The sequence below is a fragment of the Gopherus flavomarginatus genome, chromosome 14 (genome assembly GCF_025201925.1).
Source record: "Gopherus flavomarginatus isolate rGopFla2 chromosome 14, rGopFla2.mat.asm, whole genome shotgun sequence".
Taxonomy (NCBI): domain Eukaryota; kingdom Metazoa; phylum Chordata; order Testudines; family Testudinidae; genus Gopherus; species Gopherus flavomarginatus.
The window spans coordinates 44,470,137-44,489,155 of NC_066630.1; the positions used below are offsets into that span (position 1 = coordinate 44,470,137).

The window sequence follows — 19,019 nt, forward strand, 5'->3', positions numbered from 1 at the left end:
ATCCTGAGTCAGCTGACCCAGGCTTTGAGACAGGTGCCCTGGGTGTTTTAATCACAGTGTAGACATAACATTAGGGTAGGTCTATAGTGCAATGAAACACCTAGGGCAGGCTTGTGTGGGATTAATCAGGGTCATGCGACTTGGGCTGTAAAGTTGCAGTGTCCGTGTCTGGGCTCAGGCTTAGTACCCTGCTCTAGGAGCCCAGAAGGTTGGGAGGGAGTTTAGCAAGTGGAAATGGTAAAACCGCAGTGGAGTATTACCCTGGACTAATGGTCTGTCTGTTTTGGGACAGTGACAGAAACACGTCCTGCTGCTTTTGTTGTTTCAAAGGGCGGTTTAGGATTTTCATTCCCAGACACAGTGCACAAAATGAGATTCAACCCTCGGCATAAACTAAACAAGCTGCCCACAGATTCTGGCAGCCACAATGAGCATTTGGTGTGAGAGCTCAGACCTGCCCCTGTCCCAGGGGGAGGGAGTTGTCTGTGAGGGGACTGGACCACTGACCTATCAGCTCCTAACTCTGAAACTCAGGAACTCTGTTATCAGTGCCTGTGAGTGTAATTTAAACCACAAGAAAACTCACACTGGGTCAGCCCAATAGTCCATCTAGCTCTGTATCTTGTTTTCTGATAGTAGTTAACACCAGGCGCTCCAACAGCCACTCTGCAAGGCACCACTGGGAGTTGAACCCAGAATCCCCTGTTTTTGAAACAAGTGCTTTAACCAGCGAAGCCATGGTGCCTGCTATTGCTGAAAGTCTTGTGTCTGCCCACACCTGACTCTCTTTGGACAAGTCTACGCTACAAAATGAGTGTAACTACATTACACAGGGGTGTAAAAAATTCACACATCCCCGAGCAATGCAGTTATATCAACACAGATAGCATTGTATGAACAGGAGGGCTTCTCCCATCAGCACAGCATGGGGAAGGGCTTGGTTAGTGAAGACCCAGAGAACAGGTGGCCCATGACTCTGGCATGTGGGGAGGCTGGGCATGAGCGCTGGAAGCTCCCTAGAAGCTAGTCTGCCTCTTGGTCGCTCCTCTCCTCCCCTGAGGCCTCCTTGCCTGTTGCTCGTGCCTCTGCACCCTCTGCCCCAAGATCTGCCCACCACCCACACCTCTCTGCCCCTCCCCTGAGACCTGCTCTGCCCACCACCCACACCTCTTTGGCCCCTGTCCTGTCCACCACCCACGCCTCTCTGCCCACCCTGCCCAGCCCAGCCCAGCCCAGCCCACCGCTTGCACCTCTCTGCCCCTCCCCTGAGACCCGCTGTGCTCACCTCTTTCTTCATGCTGCTGTTATTATTCCATGAAACATCAGGGATGGAATAAAGAGCTGAGTTTACTCCAGGGTGAGGAAAGAAAGAAGCCACCAACCCCCTGGCAAAGCTCAGTGCCCCAGAGAAACCTGCCCCCTGCTATCGCGATCACTGATGTGCTGGGGACATGACGGGAAAGGGACTGTCTGAATTAAGGCAGGCCCCAGGGGATGGCGGGAGCGGGGGGGAGAGTACTGGGGGCGGGCAGGGAAGTGACTCTTCACAAGCGCCCCCTCCTCAGCCCATCTCTGCTCCCCTGTGTCTGTGGCTCCCAGCGCTGCTGGCCCCGCTGACATCCCCCCTCGGCTCTGGTTCCCCTCAGGAGTTGCCGATCCAGCTCCAGGAGAGCACGTGCCTCCTGGGAATGGGACACGGGTCAAGTGTCCCAGCCAGAGTGGGAAGGGGGCAGCCCAGGAGTTCTCAGACTGGGGTTACAGCCCCTCGTGGGGGGGGGGTGAGGTTATTATGTGAGGGTCACAAATCGCCCAGTTCTGCAGGCAGCAGCAGTGAGGGTGGTAATGGAGCAAAGTCTGTTGTGAAAAGTGACATTGACAAATGTCTTCATACTCCCAGTGTTAAACAGTAACTATTTTAAACCCCTTTTCTGCTTGTAACAATAATTCAATCGACGTGTGTTCTAGCCTGAATTTAAAAGTGGTGAGAAAAGTTAAACTCATTTTAAAGAATTGGGTTATAAATTAAGCATTTAAAATAACGTTAAATATGAAAAAAATGTGTTTTGAATTGATGGTGGGGGTCGCACTCGGCACCTTGCTTTGTGCAAGGGGTCACCAGTTCAGAAAGTGTGAGAACCACGGGGTTACACAGGGAAAGAGCAAAGAGAGACACTGAAACAGGCCTGCTGTGGAAATACCCAGGGAGAGGGGTTCCTAACTCACAAATCTTCCCCGCTCCATTTACTGCCCCATCCCTGGGCTGTATCGCCAGCGCTGAGGACATCATAGATCCCCCTCTCTGGCAAGGGGGCTTGCACAGGTAGTTCCTTCTGCCAGGCTTCTGCCTCACTGAATAATTGCATAAATTCACTGGTGCTCCTCCCGTCCCCCTGCTTCTTTCTGTGACCCTTCTGTCAGTTGGAGTCGGCAGCAATATGGCCCATGTTCAATATCTTGGGAATCCTTTTTAACAATACAACACAGAACCAGCTGGAGCCCCCACCCAGTAACCTGGGACAATCCCACACCACCCCTGGGTGTCTCTAGAGGCAAGACTTCCCTTCGCCAGCACCGAGTCTGAGGCTGTGTCTAAACTACCAGTGCCAAAAATGGGTTCTGCTCGACAACGATTCACAGCAGTGCAGCCGACACACGTTCATTTTCATCCTCTGAGTCAGGAAACCCACAAAAGCCTCTTCTTTTGTGCTGGGGCAGGCAAAAATAAGGTGACACAATTATTCTGATTGCTAAAAGCAGGTTTAGGGGTTGTGTATTTTTGAAAAAAAAAAATCCATACTGATCCTTCTAACTAGCAGCATGAGATAAAGAAAAGAACACGGACAAACCTTGTCAGTAACGGCTAATGTCCTAAATGGGAAATCAGCAGTGGTTTGTAGCTGGGGGAACGTACAGTCTGAATTTGTGTGACCCGACCCCAGCCCACACCGCCACATAGCAGTAGGGCTTGGCACTCTCTGCGCATTGGTGTGGTGGCTGAGTGGTTAACCAAGCAGTGACAATCCAAGGAGGTTCCCTGAGTCGGTTTCACTCCTGAGGAGATTCTGCACCAAAAAAATAAAAATTCTGTGCACAATATTTTAAAATTCTGCAAATTTTATTTGTCAATAAATAAAGGTGGAGGCTCCAGCATGGTAGAGGGGAGCAGAGGCTCCTGGCTGCACAGAGGTGGGATATCACCCTGCAGCCCCCTTTCTCCTCCAAGGAAAGAGACTTGGGGGTGAGGCTGCACCTCTCTGCTTCTTACTCCAGGAGCCCCAAAAAGACTCCCCAGAACTGCTCATGAGGGGTGCATGACCACTCCTGTGGCTTCCCTATCAGACAGTCAGATCAGCTGGCCCTGGGGGCTCCAGCCACTACTACCGGCAGCACAGCAGGGCTAAAGCTGATTCCTGCCCACCGTCGCTCTACCCGGCGCACCACTCCCAGAAGCAGCTGGCACGTCCCTGTGGGGTGTGTCTCTCACATGCTGCCCCTGCCCCAAGCGCCAACTCTGCCATTGGAACTGCGGCAATGGGAGCTGCAGGGGTGGTGCCTGAGGGCAGTGGCCCCAGGAGATCCCCCCGGCCTCCTCCATTTAGGAGTTGTGCCAGAGGGGGGTGTGGGTCACTTTCAGGAGCTGCCTGAGATAGGTGCCACACCCCAACACTCTGCCCCAGCCCAGATCCTGCACCCTATGTGCACCCAAACTCCCTCCTTGAGTCTGCCCCCTGCCTCCCCTGCACCCCAATCCCCTGCTCCAGCCCAGAATCTGCACCTCATGTACCCTAACTCCCTCCCAGAGCTTGCACCCCCTCCTGCACTTAAACTCCCTCCCAGAGCCTGCCCCTGCCTCCCCTGCCCATCCCAGAACCTGCACCTCATGTACCCAAACTCCCTCCCAGAGCCTTAGGCGGTGGGGGGGGGAGGGGAAGAGGCAGGACTTGGACCCGTTCTGGGCATCACCAAACGTTCTATAAACCTGGCAGCCCTGAGCTGGAGCCCCAGTCACTGCACATCTCTCACCTTCCAGGAGGGGACTCTGTGGGGCAGGGCTCTGCTGGGGCTTTATTCCTTCCTTTAATCACCCTGGAAGGGTGAACACGGAGAGAATTTGTTCTTCTTCTCTGGGCAGAACACAGGCAGGCAGCTGGATTATTGCCAGGACTGTAATAAAACCCAAACTAGTAGAGGAGGGTTTCAATCCCTCGGTCTCTGGGTTATGGGCCCAGCACGCTCCCACTGCACCACTGTGCTGGAGGGGGGCGGGGGGGCTTCCTGCAGGATGTGTTCCCAGTGCAGCTCCCAAGCGGTGCCCAGGCGAGCTGTGCCCCCAGGATTTAGAGGCTTTAGAGGCAGGTGATTGACACGTGCTGGGTCCCAGCTCCAGCGCTGAACTGACACGTGCTCGCTGCATTCTCAGCCGGGGGCTCCTTGGGCTGATGGTTCAGCAGCACCAGCCCCGGCCCCTGCTCTTCCCGTGGGGAGCCCCAGCCCCTCTCCTGCCCCCTCTGGGCTGAGGCGGGTCCCCGCTTCCCGCGTGTCCCAACCTCCCTGCGTGGGGCCCGGGGGCGGGGCCAGGCCCGGGGAGGAGCCGCCCCTTCCTGCCCCCCTGGCCCGGCCCCCGCCTCTGTGTGCCGGCAGCGGGGCCATGGCGGGGGCCGGGATCGCAGCGCGGGAGCTGCTCCAGCCCTGCAGCCCGCGGGGCAGCGCGGTGGGGCCGGAGACACGCGTGGGGCCTGGTTCGCCCCCTGCCTGGGGGGGGGGTCCCCGCGGCCAGAGCGGGGCTGCCTGGGGTTGCGGGGGGCCAGTGGCCCGGGCGGGGTGGGGCGGAGCCCTGGAGCGGCTGGGCCGGGAGCTGCAGGAGGGGCCGGAGCGCGGCTCGGCTGCAGAGCTCGGGGGGAGGGGGATCTGGGATGTCAGAGCCGGGTGCGGGGGAGCGGCTGGGCCTGGGGGGGAGCTGGGAGTTTGGGGTTTGGTGGTCGGGGACTGTTGGGCTGCTGGGAGCTGGGAGTTTGGGGTGTGGTGGGGGGGTACTGTGGGGCTGCTAAGAGTTTGGGGTGTGTTGGGGGGTAAGGGCTGGGGATTGGGAATGTTTGGGGGGGGCTCCATGTTCAAATCTGGCCTTGCGGGAGCTTTGGGAGTGAAGCTGGGGAAAGTGGGGGACTGTCTGAAGTTGGCTGCTTGGGGTGTGGGTGAGACCCCGGGGAGCTGTGGGTTGGGCTGCACCCCTGTCACTGCAGCCTGGGGCCCTGCATTTCCTCTGGAAAAGCTGCTCCCTGTTCCACCATCTCCTCTCAGTCTGAGTCCCAGGGACCCTGCACAGGCATCTGTAGGGCAGGAGGGGCCCTGAAATCTGGCAGCTGGGAGGTTTGCAGCAGTTTCTAACCCTCCCTCCCCTGCTTCTTCCAGGAGGCACCACAAAAGCATCTGGCCCCTCTGGGAAAAGAGAGAGAAGCAGCCAAGGCTGAGGAGGAGCAGCAAAGCGAGGAGCTGCTGGTAGGTGCCCAGAGCCCCCCCGCCACTGAGGTTTGCCTGGCATAAGAATGATCTGGGGAATGCAGGACCCACCCTGCCAGCCTCAGCCAGGGACCCGAGCCCAGGGAGCCTGCAAGGTCAGACATGGGGGTGACATGATGCCGTTAGGCTGCAGGAGGCTGCTGGGCAGGAGAGGGTCAGTCTGTGTTAGCCCGTGGGCAGGGGCTCTGGACTATCTGGATGTCACAGTGACCAGGGATCCTTTCTAGCTCCTGGGGCGAAGGAGATGAAATGTGGGCTGCAGAGGTGGAGGATTTGGCTCAGCGCAAGTTGATGAGGTTTTGGGGAGAAGTGTTCCTCCTGTTGGTGATGTGCAGCTCACCCTGGCCCTGATCCCTCCTCCCTTCCTGGGATAAATGAACTTCCCATCACTCACCACAAGAGATCTCATGTTCTGGTAAATAACTCTGCCATCCGCCCCGAGGTGCATTTATGATTTTCCCCAGTTACCGAGCAGATGAATTTCAGTGTTGATAAATGCGAAGTAATGCACATTGGAAAAGATAATATCAAATGGACATAAAATGATGGGGTCTAAATTAGCTGTTCCCACTCAAGAAAGAGATTTTGGAGTCACTGTGGATTATTCTCTGGAAACATCCATTGAATGTGCAGCGGCAGTCAAAAAAACATAGAGAATGTGGGGAATCATTAGGAAAGAGATAGACAATAAACCAGAAAATCTCCTATTGCCTCTGTATAAATCGATGGTACCTCCACATCTTGAATACTGCGTGCAGATCTGGTTGCCCCATCTCAAAAAAGATACATTGGAATTGGAAAAGGTTCAGAGAAGGTCAGCAAAAATGATGAAGGGTCCAGAACAGCTTCCGTATGAGGAAAGATGAATAAGACTGAGGCTCTGGCTACACGCTGCAGCTTTAGCGACACGGCTGTGCCACTGCAGCCGTGCTGTTGACAGGCGCACAGTGTAGCTGCTGTTTGTCGACAGGAGAGAAGTGCCAGTGTAGACAAAGCCTGAGACTTCAGCTTGGAGAAGAGACGACTAAGGGGGGGATATGGTAGAGGTCTATAAAATCATGACTTGTGTGGTGAAAGTAAATAAGGAAGTGTTATTTCCTCCTCATAACACAAGAGCTAGGGGTCATCCAGTGAAATGAATAGGCAGCCGGTTTAAAACAAACAAAAGGAAGTATTTCTTCACACAATGAACAGTCAACCTGTGGAACTCCTTGCCAGAGGATGTTGTGAAGGCCAAGACACTAATAGGGTTCTAAAAAGAACTAGAGACGTGCATGGAGGACAGGTCCATTAGTGGCTATTAGCCAGGATGGGCAGGGATGGTGTCTCTAGCCTCTGTTTGCCAGAAGCTGGGAATGGGCAACAGGGGATGAATCACTTGATAATTCCCTGCTCTGTTCATTCCCTCTGGGGCACTTGGCATTGGCCACTGTCAGAAGACAGGATCCGGGCTAGATGGACCTTTGGTCTGACCCAGTCTGGCCGTTCTTATGTTCTATGTTCCCCTGTTACTGAGCCGACCTCTCCCTGTTGCAGAAACAGATGGAAGCCGAGAGGCAGAAGATTGTCTGGGAGTGGCAGGAGCTGCAAGGGTTTCTGGAGGAGCAGAAGCAGCGGCTGCTGGCCCGGCTGGAGGAGCTAGAGAGAGCCATTGTCCAGAGAAGGGATGAGGGTGTCTGCAGCCTGTCCTGGGAGATTTCCCTGCTCAGCGAGAGGGGAGGAGAGAAGGGGCAGCAGCCACTGAGCCAACCCCTGCAGGTCAGGCTGTCATTGCAATGATCATACGTAGCGTTTCTATAGGTGCTTCTGAGCCCTAGACCCCAAAGCACTTTAGAGAGTGGGGTCAAGGGCATTATCCCTCTGGGACAAATGGGGAAAGTGAGGCAGAGGGAGAGGCAGAGCCCTGCCCAAGGTCACACAGTGAGTCTGGCAGCGGCGCCACGGATGGGTCCTGGGAGTCCTGGATGCTGCAGCCCGAGGACCTTCTCTCCTGGAAATGACTCTCTGCATTTGCACTTGGAGGGTGAAATATCTTCTGCCTGTGAAGTGCCTGGGGAGAAGATTCCAGCAGTGGTGACCTGCCCACAGGGATTGCTGGGGCTGCGTAGGGGAAAGTCCCTGGTGGTGGGGGGCAGCTGCTCAGGGAATGTAAACCTGAAATTCCCCTACTGCCCGAGGCCTCAGTGATGACCCCTGCAGAGCAGGAGGCCTCCCCACCCAGGGACACCCCCACTGACGGCCTCTTCTTTCTCTTCCTCTTTAGGGTGCTGGGAGCACTGGGGGCAGGTAAGTCCTGGGCTCCATTTCACTCCCCGTCACGGGCTGTTAGGTTTGATAACTGCACTGAATAGGAAGCTGCCCCCTGCCCTTGGAGCGTGTGATTCTGGCTCCCCTAGTGGCTGACTCAGGTAGGAGAAGAGCCGGTTACTGTCCGATCGCTAATGAGGTCACAGCAGGGCTGCTAGACACAGGGCCGATGTGGCTGTCTCCTGGGCTGATGTGGCTGCGTCACGTATTCCGAGGGTGCAGAATCTCAGCTTTCACATTTGTTAAAGTGAGTTGCTGGTCCCTCAGCACCTCCCCAATGTAAACGGAGACAGCGTTGCCTTGCTGGGGCTGCCAGCAGCCTGAAGCCGTAGCTCTGAGAGCGTGAACTCTCCTGTCTCCTGTTAATGTCATCGGGGTGTCAACTGAAGTGATGACACTTTGATGTCAACATTCAGCGTTTCCTGGCTGATCACTGGAGCAGGTGGAACAGGGAGAGGGCAAGAGTGAAACCTTTGCAGAGTGGGAATAGGGGGTTGCTGTAGGGAAGGAAGAACAGAGGAGAGACACAGCAACAAGGAAGCATGAGAGAAATGGAGAAAGGAGGGTGGGAAAGAAAGGGAAACACAGGGAAGAACCAGCAGGGCCCTACAGGGTGTCCGGGAAGGGGCTGTTTTCCACCTGAGTGACAGTGAGTGTGACAAACAAAGACTTGGCAAAATACTAAGAACTAAAATTTTATTTCCGATGTGAAGGGCAGATTCTCCCCTTGTTCCTTGTATGTGGGTTTCCCATTGAGAGCAATGGGTGTTCTGCTGTGAATGGAGCAGGGCACAGAGTCCTAACCTGATGCTCTGGGCTGCTGGCTGTAATGGACAGGGCAATCTGGCCCTCTCTGTTAAATGAGCTAGACACCCAGGGTTACTGCTTCAGCTGAAGGGCTTGAGGGTTTTGGTGTTTAAGGGCCCAGGTTCATTCCCTGCTGAAGCTCTGAGCTCTGTCTGTGGCCACTGTCAGCATATAGGACCTGCCCACTCCCAGTGTGTGCCTCCTCCCTTTCCACATAATCCCAGTGCTGGTGGCCCTTGTTCCTGCAGTAAACTAGCGTAGGGGATGGCTCTGTCCCCCACAGAACCAGAGTGTCCCTGAGAAAGCTCCTGAACAATGTCTCTGTTCCTTGCTCTAGTGTCTCCCCACTTCCCATCTCTCTGGGGAGCACAGGGCTGAGGTGACTCACCATGACAACGACCATCTCAGGCTACAAAGCTCAGATCCAAGTTTCCTGGAGTTTGGGGGTTGTTGGGCTCAGGGTCTGGGGCTCAGGCCTATTTCTCACCCCTCCTTTCCCCAGCAGGGAGGACGGGGCGTTTCTGAAGCCAGAGCCGTCGTTTGCGGAGCTGGAGAAGAGACTCAGTGATTTCTGTCTGAAAAGTGCCATGCTGCAGGAGGTCCTGCTGGGATTCAAAGGTGAATTGGAGTCTGGGGGTGGCGTCTCCTCTGGTTAGAGCGACCCTGGCCCTGGGGAGGTGTCGGGGACTCTAGTGATGTCACTGATCCTCGGCTCCATCTCACAGCCCAGCTCAGCGAGTGGCCCTTCCCCATGGAGCAGCCCTGTGGGACTGGCCCTGTCTGCAGTGGCTGCGTTATCAGCCTCTGATCTCTGTCACCATCTCGTAGTTAACAGCAGTTCCATTAATAAGCAATGAGGATTTCTCCATGAATGCGAGGGCCTGAATTCTCACCTCTCCCATCTTCTCCTTCCCTTAGAGACGCTGCGTTGGGGGCTGGGGAGCGACACAGGTACGTGTCTGTCTCTGACTGGCCATGGGGAGATTTCAGCCCAATAACCATGTTAATGACAGGGGACCGCAGCCTCCAGCACCTGGAAGATGTGTGACAATAGGAAGCAATGTTACTTTGTTCTTGCACCACTATATTTTCAACTGACTTGTCTCTTAAATATTTTAGCTCAACAATGTCACATAAGCATTTAAAGTGTTTTACAGTCTTTTAGTACTCATTCATTTTTTTTCTTTTACTTTCTTAATTATTGCATTTTTACAGACTATGTTAAGTTTAGGAATTTTATTTTGTAGTTTTAATTGCAGTAATATGAATAGTGTTTTTAATTAAGTTTACGTAGTCTGATTTTAAAGCATTTTTTTAAAGACCACTAAGACCTTGACAACTTTTCCCATTTTTGAGTCGCTGCTTGATACTTTTTAAAAAAAATACAAGGGCTGAGATTTTTTTAAACATATTTATTTGAAAATGTGTTAGTATAGTTAGAGTTTTTTGGCTTTTACAGCAAAAAAGTCTATATACTTTTTTTTAACTTTTCAAATTGGTAATGTATTCACATTTTACCTCTTGTGACAGGTTGTAGCTGATTTTTACACTTTAAATAAAACAGCTATTAGCATCTAATTTTGTTAAAATAGCAATTCAGTATTTCTTTTTTGCATAACCTGCACTTCTTTAAGAATGCAACATTTGTTTGGTTCTTTTAATTAACTTTTTGCTCTAAACTTTTTTTTATGCTTACCTTGTGCCTTACATTAATTTATATTTCTTGGAATGATTTTATTCATTTAAGATAGAATCTGAATTTTTTTTCTCCCAATACATTCCTAGCCATCCCGATGATGATTGATTTCTGGGAAACATCCTCAGCAGAATTATTTGAAGGTTTTGCACCCGAGAGTAAAGGCACAGAGGCAGTGGCTTGTGGGAAAGAGGGTAAGTTTAATTACTAATCCTGCTCTTAAAAAGAGGGCTCCTCTTAGAAAACTAGTTTAACTTACAAGCACTGAGAGACTTTAAGAAAGTCACTAATCACGGGAGCAATGGGTCTCTTTGGAACATGTTTTAACTGACAAGCCCTTACAGCCTTTCTGAGAAACAGGACAGAACTATGGTCAACGTTAAGTGCAAATTAATGATCATGCATCATGAGGAGAAAGAGGAGGGAATGCAAGTTAAAATATATTGAAAACAAAGCCTCTCAGAAAGGAAATGTAGCAGTTTAGTAGCAGTATTGCAATGTTGGGGTGAGGTGGCAGATTATTCCCCCCCCCCCGCCCCATTTCTTTGTAAAAGTCCCAAAAGGAATAAAAGTGAGTGGCATCATTTATTTTTTATTATTTTGTTTACTAATTAAATCCATGTCCCTAAGGCCAAATTTGGCCTTAGGTAACTTTGTTACCACGTTTTCTTGTTCACCAAGCGTAGAGCTTAGCACTGGCCATGAACGACATCATTAGCCCCCTTTTGTTTGGACTAATTAAATTTTCTGTCGTTGGTCGTCTTACACCTGTGCATGGCCTTCATGGCTGAAAAGAATTGAACCTACTTTTCATCAACTTGCTGCTAGAGGTTATTGTAAGGTCTTACGAACTTTTGTCTGATTTTTACAGTGAAGTGAGGAAGAGAGTTCGAAATGCAGGTGTTACAGGGGAGATTGCTCAGCGGTTTGAGCACTGGCCTGCTAAACCCGGGGTTGTGAGTTCAATCGCTGAGGGAGCCACTTAGCAATCTGGGGCAAAATCAGTACTTAGTCCTGCTAGTGAAGGCAGGGGCTGGACTTAATGTCCCTTCCAGTTCTATGAGACAGGTATAGCTCCATATATTATAATTATTATTTTATTAGATTATATTTGTCTCATTTGACAATCGCTTCCATCTTAATATCACCAGCAAACTTCATTTCATTTACTGCACCAGCACTGGGCAGACTTTATTCTGTCCCTGCCTCTGCCTGGTCCCCACCGTTGGGGGAGTTGCCCTCAGGTTTAAAACTAGCACAGTGGGTTTAGCGCTGGTGGAAGGGATTGAGTCTGGGCTGTGATAAAATGATGGAATATTTTCCCAGCATGTGAGTCAGAAACATCTTGTGCAGGGAAAGGACCGGGGAAAATCATGATGTGACAGGAACTAACTTCTGAAATCTTCCCTGTCACCCTTCTCACCCTGACAGGCGGCAGAGTAATGCCCACCTTTGGATCCAGATTGTCCCAGCCTCCCAGGGGACAAGGAAGGGAACTGGCTGTAGTGGAGCCAGTCCAGGTAGGGATTATTGCGGGGTTGCTAGTGGGTTCCTGCTGGAGGGGGAGGGGCAGGAAATACTGAGGGCCTGGGATCTTTGGAGGAGCTCAGTGTGGAGGTGGGATGGGGGCAGGAAGTATCCAGGGTGGAGAAAGGAAGGGGGACAAGCCATGTGACAAACTTGCTGGGAATTGTTTAACCCAAGTCCTGGATTCCGGGAACAGACCCATGGGGTTTGGGGGGAGGAAATTACCCTATTTGTAGAACGGGACAGGTAGGGAAACACTGGACAGCGCTGTGGAAATGTATCAGATTCCCAGTGCAAGAACATAAACCTAGTCGCCAGAGGCTGGTAGGAGATTCGAAGGAGGAGTGGGAGGTTCTCCACCAGTGGGGCCTAGAGTAGATAACCCCTCCCCTTCCTTCCAGCTGCTGGCACTGGGAAGCCTGTTGGGGTTCCTACTGGGGAGTGACCCTGGAGCCTGCTGGGGTCCCCATCCTCCGCATCAGCCTCTGGCTTGCAGGTGTGTGATGGATGAGAAGACCCTTCCCCCTCTGTCTGCTGGGGGGTAAGAGGATCTCTGTCTCCCCTCCTGTTTTGCCTCCTGGCTGCTCTGAGCAGGGTGGGAGTGGGACCCTGCTGACTGTGAGCCTGCCAGAGCTTCCATTTGATTGGCTTCTCTCCCCCATGAATAGTGGGGCTGTGAGTGGGGCAGCAGGTTGTGAGTAGGGGGCTCCTGCTCTTTCAGGGGCCGGTGACCTTCGAGGAGGTGGCTGTGTATTTCACCAGGGAAGAGTGGGCTCTGCTGGACCCCCGTCAAAGAGCCCTCTGCAGAGATGTCATGCAGGAGAACTATGAGAATGTGACCTCGCTGGGTAAGGATTCCCATCCCCTCTGTTCTTAGAAGGGGAAATGAAGAGTTAAGGGTCACACCACCCCCACAATGCCACCTCTGCTCTGCCCTGTCTCAGCAACAGCCCACTGAGTGCCTTGAAATGGGGCAGACTAGGTCCCTCAGGGTTCACATGCACCTCCCTTCATATCACAGTCGCACCTCTGCCAAGCTGCTCCAACTCCTCCCGTCACCATCCAGTTACAGCTACAGCTGACCCAATGCAGGGAGCATGAGAGGGGAGATGATGATGAAGGAGCTAGTGGTTGTGGGGTACCACAACATAGGGAAGGCTGAGTGTAGTGGGAGGAAAGGGTTAGGTATGTGGGAGACTAGAGGGAATCAGGGAGGGATGGGTACCATGGAAGGAAGAGGAGGTGAGGAATCAGAGACAGACAATCTCCTGGAAACAGGGAGTGTGGTGGTTTGGGGGAGTGGGAGCCTGGGAATGGAGACAGGGGGTGGAGGTCCCAGCAGTGGTGCTGTTGGAGCAGGGGGGATTGGGTAGGAGATGTGGGATACTTGGAAGTGGAAAAGACTGAGGATAGTGGGAAGAGGATGGGGAGTGGTTGCTCTATGAAGCAGGAAGGGTCTGGTGGCAGTGGGAAGGGAAGGTTTCAGGGAGGCAGATATTTGGGACCCTCCACTGAGAATGCTTTTGCCATAGTCTCTAATGACTTCTCCCTTAGCAAAGCTCAGAACCAGTGCTCCACCCTTATTCTTCTTGACCCGTCAGCTGCCTTTAATACCACTGACCATGGTTGTCGTCTTGACATCTTGTCTGCTTCCTGGTGCTCCTCCTACCTCTGTAACCACTTCTTCAGCATGTCCTTAGGAAAATCGTCCTCACCCCCACTCCACTTTTCTGTGTGGGTTCTACAGGGCTCAGTCCTTGGTCACTTCCTCTGCACTTTATCTCTGGGAAATCTCACCCCCAAACACAAATTCAGCTACTGTCCGTATACCGATGAATCACAGATCTACTGCTCTACTCCAGACCTGTCTCCTTCTGTCAAAACTGAAACCTCCACCTCCCTCTGCCTCCTTGTGGATGGCCAGCCATCAGCTCAAGCTCAACAGCTGAAATGTTGATAGCAGAGCTCTTAATCCCCCAAACCCAGCCCCCCACCTCCTTTCTTGCTGTTAAGCCCAGAATTAGCTGATGAAATCTCAGAGCCTCTGGCCATATTTGCAGACTCAGATGACAGGAGAGGTCCCAGAAGACTGGAGAAGGGTTAACATAGTGCCCATCTTTACAAAGGGGAAAAAGGAGGAGCTAGAGCCTAGTCAGCCTGGCCTCAATACCAGGGAAGCTACTAGAGCAATGTAAAATACATTCAATTTGCATATACCCAGAGGATGACGGGGTAATCGGTAGCAGCCAGCATGGATTTACTAAGAACATAGCATGACATACCAGCCTGTTATCCTTCTTTGATAGGGTAACTGGTTTGGTGGCTAAAATGGACCTGGACTTCAAAAAGGCTTTTGACACGGTCCCATGGGTAAGCTGGAGAAATGCAGGCTCAACAGAACTCCCATTAAGTGGATATATAATTGGTTACACAACCGCAAGCAAAGAATAACTATTATTGGAATGATGTCAGATTGGAGGTATTCTCAAAGGGTTTCACAGGGATCTGTTTTGGGTCTGCTGCTATTTAACATCTTCATTAACGACCTGCACGTGGGAATAGAGAGCATACTGATCAAATTTGCAGATGACACTAAGCTTGGGGAGGTTGTCAACACTTTGGAGAATAGAGCAAAACTTGAAAGGGATTGTGATAAATTGGTGACCCTCGCTATAGGCACCAATGACATTCAACAAAGACAAGTGTAAGGTGCTACACTTAGGGAAGAAAAACTTAATGCACAAATTCTGACTGGGGAATAACTGGCATGGCAGCAGCAGCGCTGAGAAGGATCTGGGAGTTGTGGTGGATCACAACCTCAACATGAAGTCAACAGCATGATGGTAATGCAAAAAGAAGCAAATGCATTAAGAGAAGCATAGCATGCAAATCACAGGTGGTGATAGTACTGCTCTATTCAGCACTGGTTAAGCCTCAGGGGGAGTCCTGCATCCAGTTTTGGTCAGCAGTGACTAGACAGGATGTACAGAAACTGGAGAGAATCCAGAGGCAAGTGACAAGGATGATCAAAGGGATGGAACACAAACCAGTGAGCAAAGGCTGACGGAACTGGATGTGTTTAGTTTGGAAATGAGTTAATGGGGGGATATAACAGCAATCTTCAAATACTCAAAAGGCTGTGTGAGCATGTGTGGCCATCCCTCCTGGTCTTGTCTCAGGACAGAGCTGCAAAGTCTCCAAGCCCAGGCCCTCAGACAGGGTGAGGCAGCAAACAATTAGGGGCTTTGCCCAGGGCAAGCACCAAACAGTCTAGCGTCCTTGCTCGGCTGCCGATCGACCAACATAAGCCTCCTGGCCAAAGGTGGGGTGGCAGGAGCTAGGGGGACCCTGGCCCACCTGACTCCACTGGGTCCCAGCCCTGGGTCCTAACAGTGGCAGTGTAATCCTCCACTGGATCAGGGGGGATCCACCCACAACACCCTTACTTAGTGTCAGGCCAACACTCAGTCAGACGATGGTCTAGTTTCCCTGGGCTACTTCCTACAATCCCTAGGGTTAGGTACCTCTGGCCTCCATTTCCACGGGTCGGTAGTCTGTGGCAACCCCATCTACTCATTGACACCTCGACTGGTTGGTGACCCTGGGAGCTTTTGCCAGTCCTCTGGTGGCAGCCCTAGTGGGTCCTCAGTGTCCCACTCTGGCAGCGGGTGATAAGCATCTGTTTCCCTCAGCAGCTCCAGCCCAACTGAGCTGCAGGGCCCCCTCCTTTTGTACTTCTGCTTCCTGTCCCACCCCTCATCTTCTGGAGGGGTGGTGGTGGCTTTCCTGGCTCTGTAGCCCAACGGGTGGGTTGTGGTCCCTGCTGGTCTTTCCTGCTACAGGCTGCCATACAAAGGATAGGGAACAGTTCTCTCTTGTCACAGAGGGCAGGACAAGAAGCAGGGGGTTCAAACTACAGCACAGCAGATTTAGATTAAATCTCAGGAACAACTTCCTAACTAGAAGAACAGTAGGACAATGGAACAGACGCCTAAGGCGATGGTGGAAGGTTGTTCGCTGGAGGTTTTCAAAAGGAGGCTGGTTTAGTTACAGCAAATCCTGCACTTTGGTAGAGGGTTAGATTAGATGACTGTTGTGGTCCCTTTTAACTCTATGGTTCTAAGGGGAACCGGCGTTCACCCTTGGAAAAAGCTAAAGCAAGCGTGTCACTCATGAAGGGTATGTCTGCACTGCGTCTGGAAGCTGCCTCCCAGCCAGAGTCCATGCTGACTCACTACAAATAACGGTGTAGGCGCTGTTGGTTGGGTTGTAGCTTGGGTTCTAAAGCCAGGGGTTGAGGGGAGTGGTGGGCTGGATGGTCTGAACTCCAAGCAGAGCCCTGAGAGCAAAGCAATGTCTCCACAGCCATTTTTAATACACTAGCATGAGACCCAGCCTGGAAGGTGGCTGACTTCCTGATGCACCTTAGACATACCCTAAAGAGAGCAGTGCCAAGAGGGCCTGTATGAAGGTTGGGTCGCCTGGCTCCCTGTAAATCCATGATCCAGCCCCCTCCCTTGGCACCCTGTCACTGAGCCTTAGCGGGTCATAACTGAGGATGCCAAATTCAGGACGAACTGCTGAGAAATAGGGCAAACACAACCCCAAACTGATGGTTATTCTTTTATAAGTTTCAGAGTAGCAGCCATGTTAGTCCGTATCCGCAAAAAGAACAGGATTACTTATGGCACCTAAGAGACTAACAAATTTATTTGAGCATAAGCATGCATCCAATAACGTGGGCTGTAGCCCATGAAAGCTTGTGCTCAAATAAAATTGTTAGTCTCTAAGGTCATGTCCACACTACAGACTAAAATCGAAATTAATAAAATCGATTTTATAAAGCAGGTTTTATAAAATCGATTTTACGCGTCCACACTAGGGCACATTACGTTGGTGGTGTGCGTCCATGGTCCCAGGCGTCTATCGATTTCTGGAGCGTTGCACTGTGGGTACCTATCCCATAGTTCCTGCAGTGTTCCCTGACCCTTGGAATTATGGGTTACCACCCCAGTGCCTGATGGGGCAAAAATCACTGTCGTGGGTGGTTCTGGGTACAGCCTCACCCCCTCCCTTCCTGAAAGCAGCAGACAGCCATTTCGCGTGTTTTTTACTGGGTGAAGTGAGCAAATGCTATTTTACAGCAAGCATGGACCCTGCTCTGATCAGTACCGTAATCGTGCACGTTGTAAACACCTCGCGCATTCTCGTGCTGTCTATGCTGAACCATGAACTGCAAACGCAGGAGAGGAGGCGGCAGCTACGGCAGCGCGGCGACGAGAGTGATGAGGACATGGACACTGAATTCTCCCTAACTGCGGGCCCCTGCGCTTTGGAGCTCCTGCTGGTAATGGGGGAGGTTCTACCCATTGCTCGCCGATTTTGGGCCCGGGAAACAAGCACAGACTGGTGGGACCGCATAGTTTTGCAGGTGTGGGACGATTCGCAGTGGCTGCGGAACTTTCGCATGCGTAAGAGCACTTTCTTTGAACTTTGTGACCTGCTTTCTCCTGCCCTGAAACGCCATAATACCAGGATGAGAGCAGCCCTCACAGTGGAAAAGCGAGTGGCAATAGCCCTCTGGAAGCTTGCAACGCCAGACAGCTACCGGTCAGTCGGGAATCAATTTGGAGTGGGAAAATCTACTGTGGGGGCTGCTGTGTTGCAAGTAGCCAAAGCAATCATTAAGCTGCTGCTACGAAAGGTTGTGACTCTGGGAAATGTGCAGGTCATAGTGGATGGCTTTGCTGCAATGGGATTCCCTAACTGTGGGGGGGCCATAGATGGAACCCATATCCCTATCTTGGCCCCGGAGCACCAGGGCACCCAGTACATAAACCGCAAGGGGTACTTTTCAATGGTGCTGCAAGCACTGGTGGATCACAAGGGACGTTTCACCAACATCCATGTGGGATGGCCAGGAAGGGTTCATGACGCTCGTGTCTTCAGAAGCACTACTCTGTTTAAACGGCTGCAGCAAGGGACTTACTTCCCAGACCAGAAAATTACAGTTGGGGATGTTGAAATGCCTGTAGTTATCCTGGGGGACCCAGCCTACCCCTTGATGCCATGGCTCATGAAGCCATACACAGGCAGCCTGGACAGTGGTCAGGAGTTGTTTAACTACAGGCTGAGCAAGTGCAGAATGGTGGTAGAATGTGCATTTGGGCGTCTCAAAGGTCACTGGAGAACTTTACTTACTCGCTCAGACCTCAGCCAAACCAATGTCCCCTTTGTTATTGCTGCTTGCTATGTGCTCCACAATCTCTGTGAGAGTAAGGGAGAGACCTTTATGGCGGGGTGGGAGGCTGAGGCAAATCACCTGGCCGCTGATTACACGCAGCCAGACACCAGGGTGATAAGAAGATCACACCAGGAAGCGGTGCGCATCAGAGAAGCCTTGAAAACGAGTTTCATCATGGGCCAGGGGACGGTGTGACTGCTGTGTTTCTTTCCCCTTCATGAACCTCCCCCCCTGTATTGACTCCTGCTGCAAGCAACCTACCCTCCACCCTTCCATAACAGCTTGCTTATCGAAATAAAGTTACTATTTTTTAAAAACCTTGTATTCTTTATTAAAAGTCAGTCCCTGTAAGCAACCCTCCCTCCCTCTTGCTTTAAAAAGCATGTAATTAAAAATAGATTACAGAGAAATAACAAGGTACAGCGGTAGTGGTTTTGGAGGAGGATGGGAGGGAAGAAAAAGGCCATTAAGGAAGCCTTGAAAACGAGTTTCATCATGGGCCAGGGTACGGTGTGACTGCTGTGTTTCTTTCCCCTTCGTGAACCTCCCCCCCCCGTATTGACTCCTGCTGCAAGCAACCTACCCTCCACCCTTCCCTAACAGCTTACTTATGGAAATAAAGTCATTCCCTGTAACCAACCCACCCTCCCACTTGCTTTCAATAGCATGTAATTATAAGAAGAGTAAGAGAAATAAAAAGGTACCCCGGGAGTGGTTTGGGAGGAGTATAGGAGGGAAGAAAAAGGCCATTAAGGACATTTCAATGTAATGACAGCCTTTTGGTTGGACTGTCCACGGGGGTGGAGTGGGCAGGTGCAGAAAGCCTTCCCCCACGCGTTCTTACACGTCTGGGTGTGGAAGATATGGAACATGGTGAGTACTGAGGGAGGTTAAACATGGGCTGGAGTGGCACTCTGTGAC

The 19,019-nt window shown here is 51.8% G+C and overlaps 1 protein-coding gene and 1 non-coding gene across 2 annotated transcripts; one reads left to right on the forward strand and one right to left on the reverse strand.

The window, feature by feature from the left end:
* Nucleotides 1-671: 671 nt before the first annotated feature.
* TRNAL-CAA (transfer RNA leucine (anticodon CAA)) lies at nt 672-745 on the reverse strand. Its single transcript has one exon. It is a non-coding gene; the product is annotated as a tRNA-Leu (tRNA).
* Nucleotides 746-4,646: 3,901 nt separating this feature from the next.
* Nucleotides 4,647-18,415, forward strand: LOC127034008 (uncharacterized). The gene is made up of 10 exons (XM_050922402.1): nt 4,647-4,711; nt 5,410-5,496; nt 7,054-7,275; nt 7,781-7,803; nt 9,134-9,249; nt 9,550-9,582; nt 10,417-10,521; nt 11,759-11,847; nt 12,576-12,702; nt 16,999-18,415. The coding sequence occupies exons 1-10, from the start codon at nt 4,649-4,651 to the stop codon at nt 18,291-18,293; spliced, it is 2,160 nt and encodes a 719-aa protein (XP_050778359.1). The 5' UTR covers nt 4,647-4,648; the 3' UTR covers nt 18,294-18,415.
* The last annotated feature ends 604 nt before the right edge of the window (nt 18,416-19,019 follow it).

Excerpts from the sequence above, each read along its gene's own strand:
- LOC127034008 (XM_050922402.1), top strand. The coding sequence starts at position 4,649 with ATGGCGGGGGCCGGGATCGCAGCGCGGGAGCTGCTCCAGCCCTGCAGC. Across the intron at positions 9,250-9,549 it reads GGTCCTGCTGGGATTCAAAG|AGACGCTGCGTTGGGGGCTG; the intron begins GTGAATTGGAGT and ends TCCTTCCCTTAG. Across the intron at positions 12,703-16,998 it reads TGAGAATGTGACCTCGCTGG|CAAGCATGGACCCTGCTCTG; the intron begins GTAAGGATTCCC and ends GCTATTTTACAG.